This window comes from Myodes glareolus, chromosome 7 (genome assembly GCF_982192425.1).
Source record: "Myodes glareolus chromosome 7, mMyoGla1.1, whole genome shotgun sequence".
Classification (NCBI taxonomy): Eukaryota; Metazoa; Chordata; class Mammalia; order Rodentia; family Cricetidae; genus Myodes; species Myodes glareolus.
The window spans coordinates 21029672-21047953 of NC_142032.1; the positions used below are offsets into that span (position 1 = coordinate 21029672).

General features: G+C 46.4%; 1 protein-coding gene across 1 annotated transcript in view; it reads left to right on the forward strand.

The window, feature by feature from the left end:
- Positions 1–18282, forward strand: part of Tll2 (tolloid like 2) — a 109799-nt gene that overhangs the window by 40182 nt on the left and 51335 nt on the right. Inside the window, exon 3 of the mRNA XM_048452863.3 lies at positions 5800–5874. Coding sequence (XP_048308820.2) covers positions 5800–5874 — 75 coding nt within the window. The remainder of the gene's footprint in view (positions 1–5799; positions 5875–18282) is intronic.

The following is an 18282-nucleotide window of genomic DNA, read 5'->3' on the forward strand; positions in this document are numbered from 1 at the left end:
GAATTCAGTGAATTGTTCCATAAAGCAGAGTGTGGGATTGAATTGCAGATGCTGATTGGGGACATTTCAGCCTGGCCTCATGCATCACAGGCCGTTGACCTCCACTGTATTTCAGAGGGAGTTTGGACAGGCCAAGCTCTCTTTTCAAGGCCTGGAGGGCTTTCTTTCCCAGAGACCAGCTGTAAGTCTGGGTTTCTTATGCAAAGGAGACAGTTTGAATAAACCCCTGTGACTAATGAAATTTACAAGGCTTTGCATATTGTTACACTGAAGAAGTAATTAAACAATGGTCAAATGTGTAAGATATATTTGTATGTATGTGTGTACATACCTGTGTATGTGCATGCATGCATGCATATGTGTATGGTGTGTGTGTGTGTACCTTTTTGTCTGGCAGTCATTCCTTAGGAAGAATACACGCCTGTTCTATGAATGTACCCACTTGTCTCTAGTCTTTTTCTGCATCAGGTTGTTTCTGGTTTTTTTTTTTTTTGGCTTGTTTGTTTTGCCTGTGTTTGTGTGTATGTGCATGTACATGTTCATGTGTGCGTGTGCATGTGGAGACCAGAGGACAGACCCAGGTGTGATTCCTCAGACACTGTCCGCTTTCCTTTGAGGTAAAGTCTCTCTCACACAGACCTGAAGCTTGCCAAGTGAACTCCAGGCACCTCCTGTCTCAGTCCCTTCAGTGTAAGGGTGAATTTGCTACCACACTTTCTCACATGGGTTCTGGGGTGAAACTCAGGTCCTGGTGTTTGCAAGACAAACCCTTCGCTGATGGAACCGTCTCCCCAGCTCCTGTACGTCTATAGCTCTTAGACCTGCAGTTTCTGCCTCAACCTCACCTATTAAGGAACAGTTTCCCTTGTTCTAGGAGTGACACATGGCTTTTTTTTTTCTTTTTTGCCTTTTGCTTTTGTAGACAGGGTTTTACTGTGTAACCCTGGCTTTCACACTGTAGACCTGGGAGGCCTTGAATTCAGAGATTCCCCTGCCTCAGCCTCCTGAGTGTTGGGATTAAAGGGGTGTGCCACCACTGCCAGCTGACACATAGCTTTTTCTAGAGTTGTATGTATGGGTCCAACCCCGCCTCTATGTCTTTGGTTCCTAGTGAGATTGGGAAGAAAGGGATCAGTTGTTAAGAATGTCATTCAAGGTTAGCCAGGCAGTGGTAAAGCTTGTCTTTAATTCCAGCACTCAGGAGGCAGAGGCAGGGTGATCTCTGAGTTCAAGGCCAGCCTGGTCTATAGAGTGAGTTCAAGGACAGCCAGGGCTACATAGAGAAACCCTGTCTTAAAAAACAAAACAAAGAAACAAACAAAAGGAATATCATACAAGGGCTGGAGGGATTGCTCAGTGGTTAGGAGCACCTGCTGCTCTCCCAGGGGACCAGGCTCCAATTCCCAGCACTCACACGAAAACTCACAGTTCCCGGGGTCCAACGCTTTCTTCTGACCTCCATATGTGGTGCAGATATTCAGGAACTTTTTTTTTTTCTTCTCCCAAGACAGGGTTTCACTGTGTAGCCCTGGCTGTGCTGGAATTTGCTCTGTAGACCAGTCTGGCCTCAAACTCACAGAGATCCACTGCCTCTGCCTCCCGAGTGCTGGGAGTACAGGTGTGCACCACCATTGCCTGACTGAGTATATGCCTCTTTTCCTGGCTGTAGTGATCAACCTTGACTGTGCCCTCAGACCATTTGTGAAGCTTTTCAGAGTCCCCATGTCCAGACCGTGGCACAGGTCAATTAAAACAGAGCTTCCGAGGCTAGGAGTTAGGGTAGCAGGCCTCAGTATTTTTTTTACAAAGGCTTTCCAGGTAACTAAGATTGCAGTCAGTGTTGGGCGCTCAAGAGCTGCCTCCCTCTCCCTACCCAGCATTAAGCTGAGCTGGAAAAGATTGCTGTCATCATTAAGCTCCCCAGACTTTTGCTCCCTAGCTCAGCCATCGCCTATGTAACTGGGCACCTGATTCATGCCAGGTGCTGCGGGGATATGCCTTCTCCTTTATGGTCCTAAATCTCAAATGTTAGCAAGGGGGTTGCTAACTAAAGAGATGCCAGGAATGTGAGCCACCATGTGAGTCACTGGGAATTGAACTCAGAACCTCTGGAAGAGCTGCCAGTGCTCTTAACCTCTGAGCCATCCCTCCAGCCTCTGAGAGGCCGGGAATGTGTAGTGAGAGCCATGGGCATGGTAAAAGGCTGAGGAAGCTCAGAGGATATGGGCTCAACACCCAGGAAGAGCAGGGGTGCTGGGCTGCTGTGTCCCAGAGAAAGTGGTGTCCAGTTAGAGACTTGAGAAACCAGCAAGATCTAGCCAGGGCCAAGAGGAGGGTGTACTTGAAGAAGATGCTTAAGAGGAAGCCAGTGAGCTGGTACAGGTCTGTAATTCTAGCACTGCAGAGCAGAGGCAGAGGCAGAGGCAGGAGGCTTTTGAATTCAAGGCTAGCCCTGTTTGTAAATAAGGACCTGTTTCGGCAAAAATAAAGGAAGACAATGAAGAAAGGAAACCCGGTCCCTACAGCTTAGTGTGGCTCAGCTTGTGGAAGCGCAGGCAAGGGGCGAGGCGGGGGAGCCTGAGAGGACCCTGCCACCAAAGGCCTTGCCCACCGCCCACAAAGTGGGAATTCACCTCAAATGCAGGAGGAGGATGTGTTTTCATCAGCGAAGTGGCAAAGCTTGTCCACTCATCTACTCTCCATGGATTCCAAACAGAACCGGAAGCCTTCCCAGACAGAACTGGGAGTGTGGGCCTGGTGTCCCTCTGAGAAAAAAGACACCATGTTTACCTCTAGAGAATAAGGTCAGGGACTCGTGCTCTTGGTTTTTGTTTGTTTTGGTTGTGGTGTTTTGGTTTCGTCTTTTGACAAAACAGGATCTCATGTAGCCCAGGCTGGCCTTGAGTTTACTATATAGCTAAGGCTGGCCTTGGGCTCCTGATCCTCTGGCCCGGCCTCCCAAGTACCAAGATGACAGACACAGGCCTCCATCGTAGTTGCTCTTAACTAACATTGTCGCTAATATCAGGAGTCCTCTCACACATGCCCAAACAAGGCCCTGAGCCCTTCCGAGTTGCCTTTCTCTCCCAGGCATCTCACTTGTTCTTGCTCTGATTGGGGGAGGGAGGGTCGTCCGAGGGGGACACACACCATCTGTGACTGACACCTCTGCACACTCAGGGTGGTTGAGGCATCTTGCCTCTTGGCGTGTGTTTTCTGATCCTTAGGTCTTTATGAGACTGGAAGTCTTAAACCCATGAGAGGAAAGTGTTTAGCCACATTCTTAGCTTGTAGTTAACACCATGGTTAGCACTTTACTTACTTAGCACAGATGCCTTTAGGCTACTGTGTCTCATCCAACTCCAAAGCTTTTCACCCATCCAGCCTCAGCATCGGGGAGCCAAAGGAAGCAGAGAAACCCACTGGGTCCTCTGCCTTCTATAGAACCGAGTGCCACCCCTCCTGGCCTGGCTCCCTCCAGCGCAGCCCCAGCCTTTACCACCGCCCTCCACGACAGCCTCCAGCTTATCTTGAACCAGGCATATGGCCAGACACAACTCACAGATCCTTCTTCCTGTGCCCTTGCCCTTCATTTCTGGGAAGCCAAAGAGGATGAAACTGACAGATATCTACGCCGGGCTCCCACTGCTATACAGAAACTTATTTTAAATCTCAGTTCGCAGGCTTCCCTTTTGTTCACCGTTGATAACTCCTGTTACACAGCGGATGTGGTTGTGTGTCTTCTGAATCCTGTCTAGGATGCTCAAAAGAAAAGCCGAAGCCCAGAGAATACCTGCAAGGCCCGACACTAGCTGTCCTGCAGATGCTGATGGCTGAGGCCTCACTACCGCACCTCTCTGTCTTTTTCATCCTGTTCCTGGCACACCAGCTCCCCCTGCCAAGCGCATTCCTACCCCAGGGCCTTTGCCCCTGCTGGCTCCTCAGTTTGGAATGCCCTTTGCCAGACATCTATATATTTTTCTCTCTTCAGACTTCTTTTCTTTCTTACACGAAATGGCACCCTGGAACACCCCTCTTTTCTTCCTAGCACTCAGCAGCAGCCAACTTAAACACTCCACTTCTAATTGTTCCTTTCCCCCCACCTCCCCTCCACCAGGCTATAATTTCCTGAGGTCGCCCCTGCAGCAGTAGTAACAGAATCTGGCACATAGCAGGTGTCAGATGCATATTTTCTGAATGAACACAAACCTAAACAAACCCATTACCTCATTTGGTTCCCGCAGCAGCCCATTTGACAGACCAAAGAGGCTAACAACGCCCAGGTTCTCGGCAACAGTTGCGCAGCTTGTGGGGTGGAGGCTGAGCTGGACCAGGAACCTGGCGGCGGCCCGCCTCTCTCTGCAGATGGCACATTCTTGTGCTGCGGAACGACTTCATACCGTCAGGATTTCCCCTGACCTTTTAGCCTGAGAGGAAATGATATCGCAACTGGAATACCCGAGGGCCGGGAGCTGGCAGCGCAGACCCCGGCAGCTGCAGGGGCTGTGTGAGCGCATTCTGAGCGGTCAGCCAGGCAGGATGCAGGGAGGCTCCTGTCCCTGCCTGGTGTTGGGGGTCCTTTCTCTACAGGAGGCCAGGGCAGCTGCAGGCCCTGCCTGAGTCACAGCCATGAATGAAGCAGTCTGCCTCTCAGGAGTTGGTGCCAGGGCCGCACGCTGCCTCCGTTGGCGTGGACCTGGACACAACGTACCCATTAGACAGCGTGGTGCCAAACTCTACCATGCAGTAGAGGCACGGGATAAGGGTTGGCTTTTTGCCCAGGAGACCATGTCCTGGGCTCATTAACATGCACCTCAGCCTTGACTTCTTAAAAATGGGGTTATACTCTATATATCCCAGAATGTTCTAATCGGGGCAAAGGGGCTAGGGGCAGGTTGTTTATAAGTTTCAGGTTTCTTAATCAATGCAAAAAAAAAAATGCCTTCTTGTTTGCCAGTAGATTTTCCTCTGGAGGCTTTGATATGGTTTCGTGGTCATTGTGTCTCCTGAACATAGATCTGCGCCTTGTGCCCTACTCAGAATCCATTGGTGGCCCTTTTCAGTCGTCACCCCCAGAAGCTCCCAGCCCCTCCTGTCAGCACATGCTGATTTTGGTCTTCAGAACTTGCAGTTAGCTCCTCCACTGTTATATCTAGCGCGTCGTCTAGAGAGTACAAGTGCTGAGACAGGAGCCCTGTCTGCCTTGTTCCTGGCTGAATCTGTTTCCGGGACTGCACCCGGCACACAGAAGGATCGATTAGTACCTGGAGACCGCCATCTTTCCGGGGGAGGTGACTGCTGACAGGGTGTCCACAGACAGCTGCCCACAAACACTTTGACCCTTACTGCCATTGCTGGACGGTGCCAACGGAGTCCAGTTTATAAAAAAAACCCAGCAATGTTCTGAAGAAGTTTCTCCCTGTGTGGGAATCAGACACAAAAAGAAAGCCCAGGCCAGCAGTGCCTTGGTCATGCGCTCCATCAGGAGCTCAGTGGCCACACTGTACTCTACCTATGTGGATCTGACTCTGTGCGTCCCTTTGAAATCATTGCAGCTTCTCTAGCTGGATAACAAGCTGATTTAGGCTCCCCACAGACTCTACAAATTCCACCCAGGGCGCCCTCGACTGATCAAGCAAGATGGTGGTCTCACTAATTTGTGAGTGGTTGTATAAAAGGGGAGCATTTATTGACCCAATAAACCTCAGTTGACCAAATCCTTGCTGCTCTGATTGTCACCCAGTGACCAGGTTTACTCCCTTGATGTTTTCTTATCTTTCTTTTCCTGTCCTCCTTCAGGTGGGCTCGAGGAGCCATCTGCAAGGTGGCCAAACGTCACAGCCTCCAACACCAGCGTCCAGGCGACAGGAAAGGGTAATGTATGTGAGGCCCCACCAGGCCTCTGAGGGCCCTTTATTTTAGTTTTCTTTCAAATTATGGCAAATTTTGATAAATACTCTAAATCAAGAGCTTAAACCATTTCAAAGTATGCTGTCTAGTGGTATTAGGCACATTGACAGTGTGGTGTGACCGTCTTCATCTAGTTCAGGTCGCTATCATCAGTCCCAAAGAAGACCCTGTGCCCATCACAGGTACCACAACGCCCCTAGATCTCAGCTTTCAGTGTCTTTTCTGAAGCTTGGACCTTCCTGTATCAGCGGCTGGATCTGGCATGCTCAGAGTCAGCAGTGGGTGTGCACGAGAAACGTTTCCTTTGGTGGTCTGTCTTGCTGTGGCTGAGGTGGGGATTGGGGTGGGTATGGAAAGCTGTCTTGCTGTGGAGGTGGGGCACGGAAAGGCAGGGTAACTCTGCCTTCTAGGTTCTAACTGGCTTATGAGTTGAAGGCCTGAGAAGAAAATGACAAGACTCAGAAAACTATGTGTTTCAGAGAAGCAGAGGGCCCATGAGGCAAGCAAAGATAGCAGATCTGTGGTGGGGGTGAGAAGCCATGTGGTCTGGAGTCTTTGGCTGCCCAGGGAGTAATAAGGTCTTCCCGGAAGCACTCCCGTGACCTCTCTACATGCCAAGATTCAGAGGCCGAAGGACCAGGCAGCCCTAAGAGCTTCTGAAGGTTCCTGGACATATCTCAGCTTTGGAGAAGTATTTTCTGCTCAGAGCAGGGCTGAAATCAACCACAGTACAAAGGAGTCATTTTCAAACGCTGGAATCCTATGTTTTAAAAATGCCTCTGTAGGGATGAAATAGAAATCATTATTTGTTATAGTTTATTATTTTGCCTTAATATTATTTCCTCATATATATGCATTCCTACAAATGCCTAAATGGGTTGATATCATCACATCTTGATCTTTTGCCCCTTATTTTGGCTACTTCCCTCACAGTCATCCTTCCGTTCTTCCCAAATAATGATGTTGTCTTCACCTCCCTACATGTTTTCCTGAATGCACTTGTGTAGCAGGGTTTTCTTTTGGGCCACAGCCAGCTCTTAAACCAAGACATAGAACACAGAGACTTACTAGTTTGGAATGCTCAGCTTTAGCTTAACTTTTACTTTAATCTGTTTCCTTTATTTATATTTTGTCTTGGGGATTTTTACTTTCCTTCCTTCCTTCCTTCCTTCCTTCCTTCCTTCCTTCCTTCCTTCCTTCCTTCCTTCCTTCCTTTCTACCTTTCTTTCTGTATGTCCTGCTTTCACTACTCCTGTGTAGCTGGCTGACTTCTGGACCCAAGCATGCCTTTCATTCTCTCTCTGTTCTTTTCTCTTCTTTGTCTTGATTTCTCTTCCTACTTATTCTGTCTGCTCACCAGCTCCTCCTGTCCCTCCTAGCCATTGACTGTTCAGCTTTTAATTAGACCAGTCAGGTGCCTTAGGCAGGCAAGGTGAAACAGCCAACACATCTTTACATTAAACAAATGCAGCATAAACAATTGTAATACATCTTTACAGGGTTAACAAAGGCAGCATAAATGAACACACCTTTACTCAGTTAAAGTAATATTCTGCAATATAAACAAATGTAACATCTTTATATAGCTAAATGTTCCACAACACATTTGTGTTGTTATATGAACACATGTATGTATATATATGCATGCAATCAACATATATACATGTATAGTTTTTGATATTATTTTTAAAAGAATTACATTTTATACACATTTTTATGGGTACAGTCAACTTTATTTATGGTATTCAAGAGAGTAGGGCTCCCTAAGCCCCTCCTGTTAGACTCTGGGGGTCTGGGATGGAAACTGTGAGGGAGATGCTCAGTGTGAGGGGCTGAGTTGGGACAAGGGCTGCTTAGAAGCTGAGAGCCTCTCTCTTGCTGTGTCCTTGCTGGGATGGGTGGTTTAGGGCAGCTTTTTTACTCCTTGGAGGTCATGTAGACCATAAGGTCCACCACTCTGTTGCGGTAGCCGAATCCATTGTCGTACCAGGAAATGAGCTTTACAAAATTATCATTGAGAGCAATGCCAGCCCCAGCATCAAAGGTGGACGAGTGGGAGTCACTGTTAAAGTCACAGGAGACAACCTGGTCCTCAGTGTAGCCCAGAATGCCCTTTAGTGGGTCCTCGGATGCCTGCTTCACCACCTTCTTGATGTCTCCACACTTGGCAGCCTTCTGGAATATGGAAGGCCATGCCCGTGAGCTTCCCGTTCAGCTCTGGGATGATTTTGCCCACAGCCTTGGCAGCACCAGTGGATATAGGGATGATGCTCTGGGCAGCCCCACAGCCATCTCGCCACAGCTTCCCAGAGGGGTCATTCACAGTCTTCTGGGTGGCTGTGATGGCATGGACTGTGGTCATGAGTCCTTCCACAATGCCAAAGTTGTCATAGATGACCTTGGCCAATGGGCTAAGCAGTTGGTGGTGCAGGAAGCATTACTGACAATCTTGAGGGAAATGTCATACTTCTCATGGTCCACACCCATCACAAACATTGTGGCATCTGCAGAAGGGGCAGAGATGATGACCCTTGTGGCCCCACCCTTCAAGTGGGCCCCATCCTTCTCCATGGTGGTGAAGACACTGGTTGACTCCACAACATACTCGGCGCCGGCATTACCCCATTTGATGTTGGTGGGATCTTGCTCCTGGAAGATGGTGATGGCCTTCCCATTGATGACGAGTTTCCCATTCTCAACCTTGACTGTGCCTTTGAACTTGCCATGGGCGGAGTCATACTGGAACATGTAGACCATGCAGTTGAGGTCAATAAAGGGGTCACTGATGGCAACAACGTCCACTTTGCCAGAATTGAAGGCAGCCCTGGCAACCAGGCATCCAATACAATCAAATCTGTTCACTCTGTCCTTCAGCATCGTGTCTCAGGAGTGAAGCTGGCACTGCACATAAAGATGCACTTGTCTCTAGAACAGGAGGAGCAGAGAGTCCGTTTCATATACATTTTAATTCATCATGCTTTATCATTAATATCTCATGGAAAACTCCAAAGTGCTTGTGATTAATGATTAATTTGTTCCTTTGAACAGTTGTAAAATATTCCTAGTATGGATAATAGTTTGTTCAATTATTCCCTTTTTGTTACCATTTGCTCCCCTTCTAGCTCTTGCTGTGAGTTATGTCCGCAACAAACACATTACTTAGCACGATTTAATTATTTTTTGTTTTTAACTATGTGTATTCATATATGTCTCTGTGAGGCTATAAATATATGGGTAGGTGCCCATGGAGACCAAAAGAGAGTGTTGGATCCTCTAGATCTAGGAAGAAAGATGACAGGATTTGGGGAACTGTGTCTCAGAGAAGGAGATGATCCATGAGGTAAGGACAGACTGTAGATCTGGGGTGGGTGGGAGGTCATGTAGAATATCGTTGTGAGTACCTCACCTGACCTGGATACTAGGAACCAAACTTGTGTCCATTGCAAGAGCAGTATTCCTAATCACTGGACCATCTCTCCAGTCCCACTTAGCATGTTTTTTCATAGATGTTGCAATACTGAGTGTCTCCAGGAATAACAATCCATGTTTCCATAATAACTTACCCCCAGAGCCTCACTAGTACCAGGCATTCTAACCCAATAAGCAATAGCTTATGATTACTTAATTTATGTTTCTCTCTGATTGCTAAAGGTCTTGAGCATCATTTCCTGTGTTTTCTAGTGATCTGGGTGTTCATATTGGTAGTTCACTTCTTTGTATCCTTTGCTTATTTTCCTGTTGGGTTGCAGATCCCCTTCTTCAAATCACCTTCTTTTACAGAGAAGCAGATTCTTCACTTTACCCCACCATGCTTCTTGGAGGGCCTGCATTTGTTTTCAGCTGTTACCAGGACTGTAAACAGACAGACCTCGTTAGAATCTTTCTTTCTTTTTTGTTTTTGTTTTTGTTTTTTTGGTCTGGGGCTATAGTTAGTTGGTAGAGTGCTTGCACAGCATACATGAATCCCAGGTTTGGTTCCCAGCACCACATGAACTAAGTGTCTTGGTGCAGGCCCATAATCCCAGCACAAGGGAGGTAGAGGCAGGAGGATCAGAAGTTCAAGGTCATCTTCAACTATACAAAATCTTGTCTCAAAATAATCAGATTAAAACAAATAAAATATGTACTTTTCTGCTTTGCTTATTTGCTGTTTAAAAACTATGTCTTTATTAATATTTTGAAAACTTCATACAATGTAGTTTTTTTTAATCTTTTCCCCTCTCCACTAACTCCTCCCAGATACACCTCTCCCTACCCCACCCAACTTCACTTCATGTTCTCTCTCTCTCTCTCTCTCTCTCTCTCTCTCTCTCTCTCTCTCTTTGTCTCTAACCTATTGAGTTTAGTGTGTTGCCCAATTATTCTTGGGTGTGGAGCTTGCCCTGAATTGTGGTCACACCCTTAAAGAAAACTAACTCCCTCCCAACAGCTATCAAATGCCAATAGCTTCTCAGCTAGGAGTGGGACTTTGGACCCCACCCCCCACACTGGGATTTTGTCTGGCCTGAGATCATGCAGGTCTTATGCATGCTGTCACAATCACTGTGAGTTCATATAAGCCCCTGCCCTGGTTGTATCCAGAAAACATGGTTTCCTTATAGTCATACATCTACTTGGGTCCTTAAAATTCTTATACTTTCTCTTTCACGGCGATCCCTGAGCCTTGGGCTGCTGACGGGGAGGAGTGTGTTGTAGATGTCCATTTAGGGCTGAGCACTCAGAAGTCTTTCTTCTCTGCACATGGAGCAGCTGTGAGTCTTTGTGTTTTCTGCAAGAAGTAGAGCTGCACTAATCTACAGGTTAGAGCAACCTGTCCAGCAACAACTCATTAGGAGTTATTTTAATGCTATAGCCTTTAAGCAGAATGGCATTAGTAGATTCTTCCCTAGGAAATATTTTCCATCCCACAACAGGTACTTGTTGCCAAGTATGGGTTCCAACTCACGGAGCTGGCCTGAAATCCAACCAGAAAATGGTTGGTTACGCCTGTAATATTCATGCCACTGTTGCACCAGTGGGCATATCTGGACAGGACAATAGTAGCTGTTAAAGTTCTTATCTGGCTAAGAAAGACTGTGGCTTATTCTTTTCCCCTGGTAGCACCTTACAATACCATGAAAGCTAGCCTCTAAGGATGAAGCTTCCAGGTTAGTACCTGCTTGGCTTATCCTTTTTTTTTTTTTTATGATGCCAGCATATGGTGTCTCCAGCTTCTCAGGTTCCAGACAAACTCAGGGACCCTTCATTTGGCCGTAGACAAGCAGTACTCATGGTGAAGATGGAGCACAGGGTGTGGGGGAGCAGCTGGAGGGAGTTGTCATAGCAACCGAAACAGCACAGGTGCCATGTTGAATTTTCCGTTTCCTATTTATGTGATTTACTGTTACATAAAAACCGTCCTTGACCTTGGCTTCAGACAATGACGTTTCATGATTCTGTGGCAAGACTGGCTCAATGGGTGGCTCTTTCACATTGGGATTACTCTCTTGACTGCATTCTGGCAGCAAGGTTGGGATGGATAGTCTAGATAGCTTAGTTGCCCCTCTCCCCTTCAATGATCCGAGTCTACAGCAAGGTGGCTACTCATCAAAATGGGGAAAACACAAGAGAAGCATCCATTTTGGGCCTGGACCAGAACCCTAATAATACTATTTCTTCACATTTAACTCAAGCCAAATGTTCAAGTTTAAAGATAAGGGAGTGGACTTCACTGAATGTGAACACTGGTTTGAGCTCCCAAAGACCAGGCAGGCTGCTTGCTGGTCTGTGTAGGACACTGTTATTACATTTCATGTTTTTATAAGTGAAGGATAGCGTCAGGGTGTTTATATTTACTAGTTTGAGAGGCATGAAAATCACCCTATCAAAAAAGCAAGGTGAGTCAGAAACACTTGGATTTGAACCCCAGCTCGGCCTTTTAGTAGCTATGACATCGGATAGTAGCTTTGACTCCTCCTTGAAGCTTGGAGAGAATTAGAGATATTCATTCATATAAAGCACATAACCAAGACTTCCAAAGGATAAGTGAAGCTCAGCTTTTGTTTTGTTTTGTTTTGGAGATGGTCTCAACGTGTAGTCTAGATTGGCCTTGACCTCAAGACGCTCCTGCCTCGGCCTCCCCAAATGCTGGGATCACAGTATATTCTGCCGCTTCAGCCTCCATCCACTTCTTCCTTCCCACCTTCCCCTCTAGGAACGATAATACCATCACTGAGTGCATCATCAACCCTGGACTGAGATCCCACAGCTGTTCCACAGCTGCACAGAGCACAGGAAGGAACAAGCCTCCTGCAGCCTATTAAAATTCTGCGTCTACTTGGGCTGCATACATGGCCAACACTGTGGCAGATGCCGGAGGGTTTTTAAGCAGGATGAAGATAACGCTTTCTCTCTCGTACACCTCTGAAGCCTGCTAGGGCTACAGGGCTGCCCCTGGAACGGCCCCGCCTTGTCTGAAGAAGTCAGTGAATGTCAAGGCTGGGTCAGTCTCTCTACACTACACCGCAGTCGCAGACAAGGAGGTCTTTAATCCAGGGGAGTAGAGAGACCCCGAAGTTGAAGTAAAGGAAGTTGTTTAAGCCTGTCCCTCTCTCCTTCCCATCCCATCCCTCTAGGACACTAGTGGATGCCTGCCAGGGACACATTTTGTTTTTATTTGAATTGTAGATACGAAATGCCAACCCTAGATTTCTCTTTAATTGCAGCCCACCTGTTTCCCATGAATCCAGAGGAGACTACCTGAGCAGAAAAGGGAGTCTGAGGGGAGTTCTGGCTTAGTTCTAGCAGAAGTTGGTTTCCTGGCACTATGTGGTTCCCTTCAGTCCTGAAGGTGGGAATTTGTGCCTGCAGCTTTGGGCTGATTTCTATCTAGGCCACTCACTCAGCATTCCCATAAAGCCTTGATCAGAGCAGCCCCTTCTCGGAAGCTGAGAGTTTAGCACATACTCGAGTCTGTGATGCTGTTAGTGAGGGCGTGTGTAACCGTTGCAAGGATGCACCTTTGGTTGGCTGAGTAGAGTCTGGTATCTAGAACCTTATTCATAAGAGAACATGGTTTTTTTTCCCCATTTGGGATCAGACTATAATGCCTTTGTTCCAATGTGAAGAAAAATGGGAGCTGTTTACATCCCAAAACAAGGATCCCACAGACATCAGCATCCCCAAATGCTGCTCCATACCCGAATCGCTGAGTGTCATGCCTCGTGTGTCCAGAGATAACCACATCAGGCCCCTATTTGAGCTTACTTCAGCCCCAGGCAATCCCCGAAGTTCTGTACCGTTGTCCTCACCTCAGTGATTGACAGTCTCCATCTGGTTCCAAGCTTCTCTCACAGCCATGCTCCAGGAAGCAGTCAGACTCAGGGGACGTCTGTGCAGAGCCACACGGGAGGTACCCAGCGGCGTTTATCTTAAGTTTACTGCCCCTAAAACTCTTAATCTCGGCCTTTGAGCATTATCAGTGGTTCCCCACCTCCACGGAGCTTTGTCCTCAATAGGTTTCAAAACGGCAGGTGCCAGGCCTCCAGGCCTGTTGGGCCACAGGTTCAGGGCAAGGGCAGATCACTGTATTTTTAAAACACCTTTCTCAGTGTTTCTAAAGTGCACCCAGGTTTGAGAGCCACTGCACAGGATAAATTTCATCAGGAAGATGGGACTCCAGCCGTTACCTGCGGAGTGAGAGTTTTGCAGATATCTGTGCATTCAGGGTGTTTGCTTCTAGTGTGTGAGTTACCCCTTGTCTAATGGAAAAAACGACAGCTCTTTGCTTGAGGAGTTTGGTCAGTCATGGCTTTGTTTATGGCATGGCTGTGCCTTCAGCTGGAAATGAAATATTTGAGAAGCAATGGCCGTTTCATTCTTTCAGAGAGGACATGTCACTCCCAGAGCCAGGGAATTAAATGGCCTGTATCCCCCCACTCCACCCCCACTCCACCCCCACTCCACCCCCCACTCCACCCCCAGTGTGTTAAATCCTTTCAGATGCCCCTGAGCTCCTCTTGAAATACCGAACTCTTGGCCATAATAAATAATTACATCCTTCTATTTGGACTCTGGTTCCAGATAGTAGTAATCCAAGAAAATCCAATAATGACAGTTGCATTAAGATCCCTCTTCCAGGCTAAGCGGAACATCTGTTTAGACATATTTTTAATCGGCAAATGCTTCCTGTGTTGAGTCCTCGGCAAATTAAATTTCTCACTGGACCGAAGGGGAAGCTGTCATTCAATAAGCCATCTCTGGAAATTACACCCCAGTCTGTTTCCAGGTGCACTTAAGATTTTCCCATGCTGACTTGGCCACATAAAATCAGCCCTTCCAATGCTAGGTCACGTGTCCATATAGCACAACTTGTCCAGGCACCATGGGATGTCTTAGTGTTCATCCCTAGAATGGTGAAGTATTTCTGCCCATTCTCCAAAGGAGAATTGGCAGCAGAGGAAAATTAAGGGACTTGTTGAAAACCATATGGGATCTGAATAACAAACTTCCACTTGCTCCATCTCTGCCTGTGATTACTTAAGACAGGATGAGTCTCAGGATGTGAACATGAAGGGCTTCACTGTTGCCAACCCTTTGGAGAGGCTTCCGCCACAGAGCTGTTTGGACTCTTGGGCTGTTTATTTTTAGAATAGCTTGTCTATTTGTTAATTCATTCATGCAAAATACAAAAATAGTGAATGCTGCCACCCTCTAGGTACTGTGTAGGCATCTAAAACAGAGCCACAAAAAAATGCCAGCCACAGTTCTTGCCCTCATGGGGCTTTCGGTCGGCTAGGTCACTTGAAATCTTGAAACAATTAATTATGAGACTGGATAGCAAAATAGACTATGCATAGGGACTGTGTAAACAGTCTGGGTGGATAATGTGTAGTGGGAAAGGGAGAACCAGCAACCTGACTGTGGGCTGAGGTACTCCCCGCTCCAGCAGGTTGTAGCCAAGTGGTAGATAGCCCCACTCACTGTTGCCACCTCCAGGTCTCTCCATTAAACAAACAAGTTAGATTCCAGGTGCAGTGACACATGCCTATAATCCCACCACTCAGGACACAGAGGCAGGAGGATTGCTATAAGTCTAAGGCCAGCTTGGCTATAGAGAAAGAGCCAGTCTTATTGCTTTGTGGTGGTGGTACATACCTTTAATCTCAGAATTCAGGGAGGCAGAGGGAGGTGGATCTCTTAGTTCAAGGCCAGCCTGGTCTACAGAGTGAGTTCTAGGACAGCCAGAGCCACACGGAAAAATCCTGTCTTGAAAAACCAAAAAAATAAGTAAGTAAGTAAGTAAATAAATATAAATAAATAGATAAATACATTTTTAAAGATTAAAAAAAATGTTATGTGAAATCTTTGGAGTTTCCAAGAGTTGGTTTCCAAAGTGAGATTTTTTTTTTAAACACAGTGTATGCCAAAAGTGTCCAGGCCAAACAAAACACATCTGTGGGTTGGACTGATCCCAAGATTGCAAGGGTGCGACTTCTGTTCTAGAAACTCGAGCAGTAAAACAGGTCCAGGTTTAAACCGTATTCTGTAGCAATTTCTAGGTGTGGGGATAGGGTCAGGGAATTTCTAGAAAGCCGTGTGCAGTCTGTGCACAGCGCTCTAGTCACCCTAGAAGAAGGGCAGTGCCAAGTTCAAAGGGAAGGAGGGTGGGCTGATGAGGAGACACCAAGAATGTAAATCCCCAGAAGGTCCGGATGCTGATGGGACTGTTCAGACCAGAGAAATTGAACTAAGATCAGTGCAATGCCGTTCTAGGCTCAGGAGCTGTGCCCTTCACGTTATGTGTAGCAGGCGGTGGTGAGTGCACTCCCACAGAAAACAGAGCAGAGGTCCTCAAAAGGCTCAGAGGACAGGGATGAAACCTTGCTATGTGTCCCAGGCTCGAACGGAGAGTCTCAGACACAAAGTTTGGCCCTCAAGCAGGTGTCGTTTTTAGTCTTTCTGTGTATGAACCCCGTAATGGAGAAATTGATGTAAAAAATTCACCTGAGATCTATAGCATCTCAAGAGTCCTGAACAAATAACAAGCAAGTCCACAGCCAGCATCCACAACATAAAGCACCCCTGGAAGGGGCCGACGCTAAATGGGACTCAGTAGGGTTTTTAATGTGCATGCGTGTAAAATAATAATAATAATTCTAGGAAACTCAGTCGTGAATTTGGGAGGGGTCTGGAACACGTGGGAGGAGTTGGAGGGAAAGAGGGAAGAGGAGAGACCGTGTAAATACAGTACTCATGTCTTAAATTCTCAGAGATTTTCAAATTAAAAAGCAATGACTAGCCTAGAAACAATCCTAAAACTTTAGAAACACAGGAAGTTAATCAAAGAAGGGTAAGTCAGAAGACAACAAATTGGGGAACTGACTCCAAGAATATGACAATCAGAAGGAATTTTAATAAGTATGACTAAAGTGTGGAAGAAACCAGAGGAAGAATTTAAAACAGAGGGTAAAAAAATAAAGAGGTATGTTTGAAGATGCACTGTCTAGGGCTTTGTAGATGACAGCTGCATCCATTGTAACAGGCATAGGATGAACGGTGTGATGAGCACAGCTGAGCAAAGGGTTAGTGGAGTGGGAAATCGATCCCAGGAAACCTTGCAGCGTAAGCACTCAGAGGAAGACACAAAATGTGAAGACCAGCAACAACAACAACACAACCAAAAAAGCAAAACCAACAATGACAAAGGTGTAGAGAAATGGGGGTTTGAATGATGGAGTCTAATGGGTAACCAATAGGAATTCTAGAAAGTCAGCGAACACCCACACCATGTGTGAAGGAACAACACTAACCGTGAGATAGAATGGAGCAAAAAAAAAAATGCTGTCAACTTAGATTTCTTTTTAAAAAAGAGAAGGATAAAGTATTTATAGATAAAGACTGAGAATTGTTAGTATCCTCATGAAAGAACAATTAAACTCATTAGAGAGAGTGGTTCCAGGCAGGAGAAGGTGTAGGGGCCCATGAGCAGGAAATGGGTAAATTGGAGGGTGTCTGTGTCCTAAACATACAAAGCACAGCTAATAGAGACTAATTGGGGATTTTAAAGCATGTAAACAGCAGCCAGAAAACGTGGAGGCTGGAGTAACTTTAAGAGTCTCATTTCTCAGAGGCAGGCGGATCTCTGTGAGTTCGAGGTCAGCCTGGTCTACAAGAGCTAGTTCCAGGACAGGCTCCAAAGCTACAGAGAAACCCTGTCTCGAAAAAAGAAAAACAAAACAAAACAAAAAGCAAACAAAGAGCATCATTTCTCAGAATGAAACTTGGAACTATGGATTCTTCAGACGGATCTTCTGGTCCACTCATTTCTCATTCTTTGTTCAGTTGTGTATGGTTATTGAAAGCAAAAACCAAAGTTAATGAACAGAAAAAAGAGTTAAAGGAAATTAAAAAATATGCATAGAGAGTTTTCCTTATCTAATTAAAAGCAAGGAGAAGGCTGAAAGACAGACGGAAGAGAAAGCCAGTGAGAGGAGGAGATCAGCCTGGGCACTTGCTGTTGAGAAGACATGCACCAAATCCCCACTGAACCTATGTGCAGCGATCATCACTGAATCAGGAATAGCTGTGGGCTGGAGAGATGTCTCACTAGTCAACAATGCTTCCTGCTCTCCCAGGGGATCTTCCAGTTCCATCTCCAAGAGCCCATGTCAGTTGGCTCATAATTGCTTGTAAATCCAACTTCAGGAGAGCCAGTGGCCTCTCTGGATTCCGTTGGCACCCACATGTGCATGTGGCATGCACTCCCAGGAACATATATACACAAATAAAAATAGACCTCAAAACTCAGTGGGTGAAGGATCTGCCTATTGATCTGAAAATTGGAATTTCATTCCCAGGATCCATGTGGGAGGAAGAGGTCACCAGTTCCAGTAAATTGTCCTCTGGCCTTCACCCACATGTCATGGTATGCATCCCTACACACATACACACATGTACACCCACATGTCATGGTATGCATCCCTACACACATACACACATGTACACCCACATGTCATGGTATGCATCCCTACACACATACACACATGTACACCCACATGTCATGGTATGCATCCCTACACACATACACACATGTACACCCACATGTCATGGTATGCATCCCTACACACATACACACATGTACACCCACATGTCATGGTATGCATCCCTACACACATACACACATGTACACCCACATGTCATGGTATGCATCCCTACACACATACACACATGTACACCCACATGTCATGGTATGCATCCCTACACACATACACACATGTACACCCACAGAATAAACAAAATGTAGTAGAAGAAAATTCAATGACATGGAAGATTTTTCTGTTTTAACTTGCTGATACGCTGATAGACATATATGGTCAAAGGTTAAGCATGTGG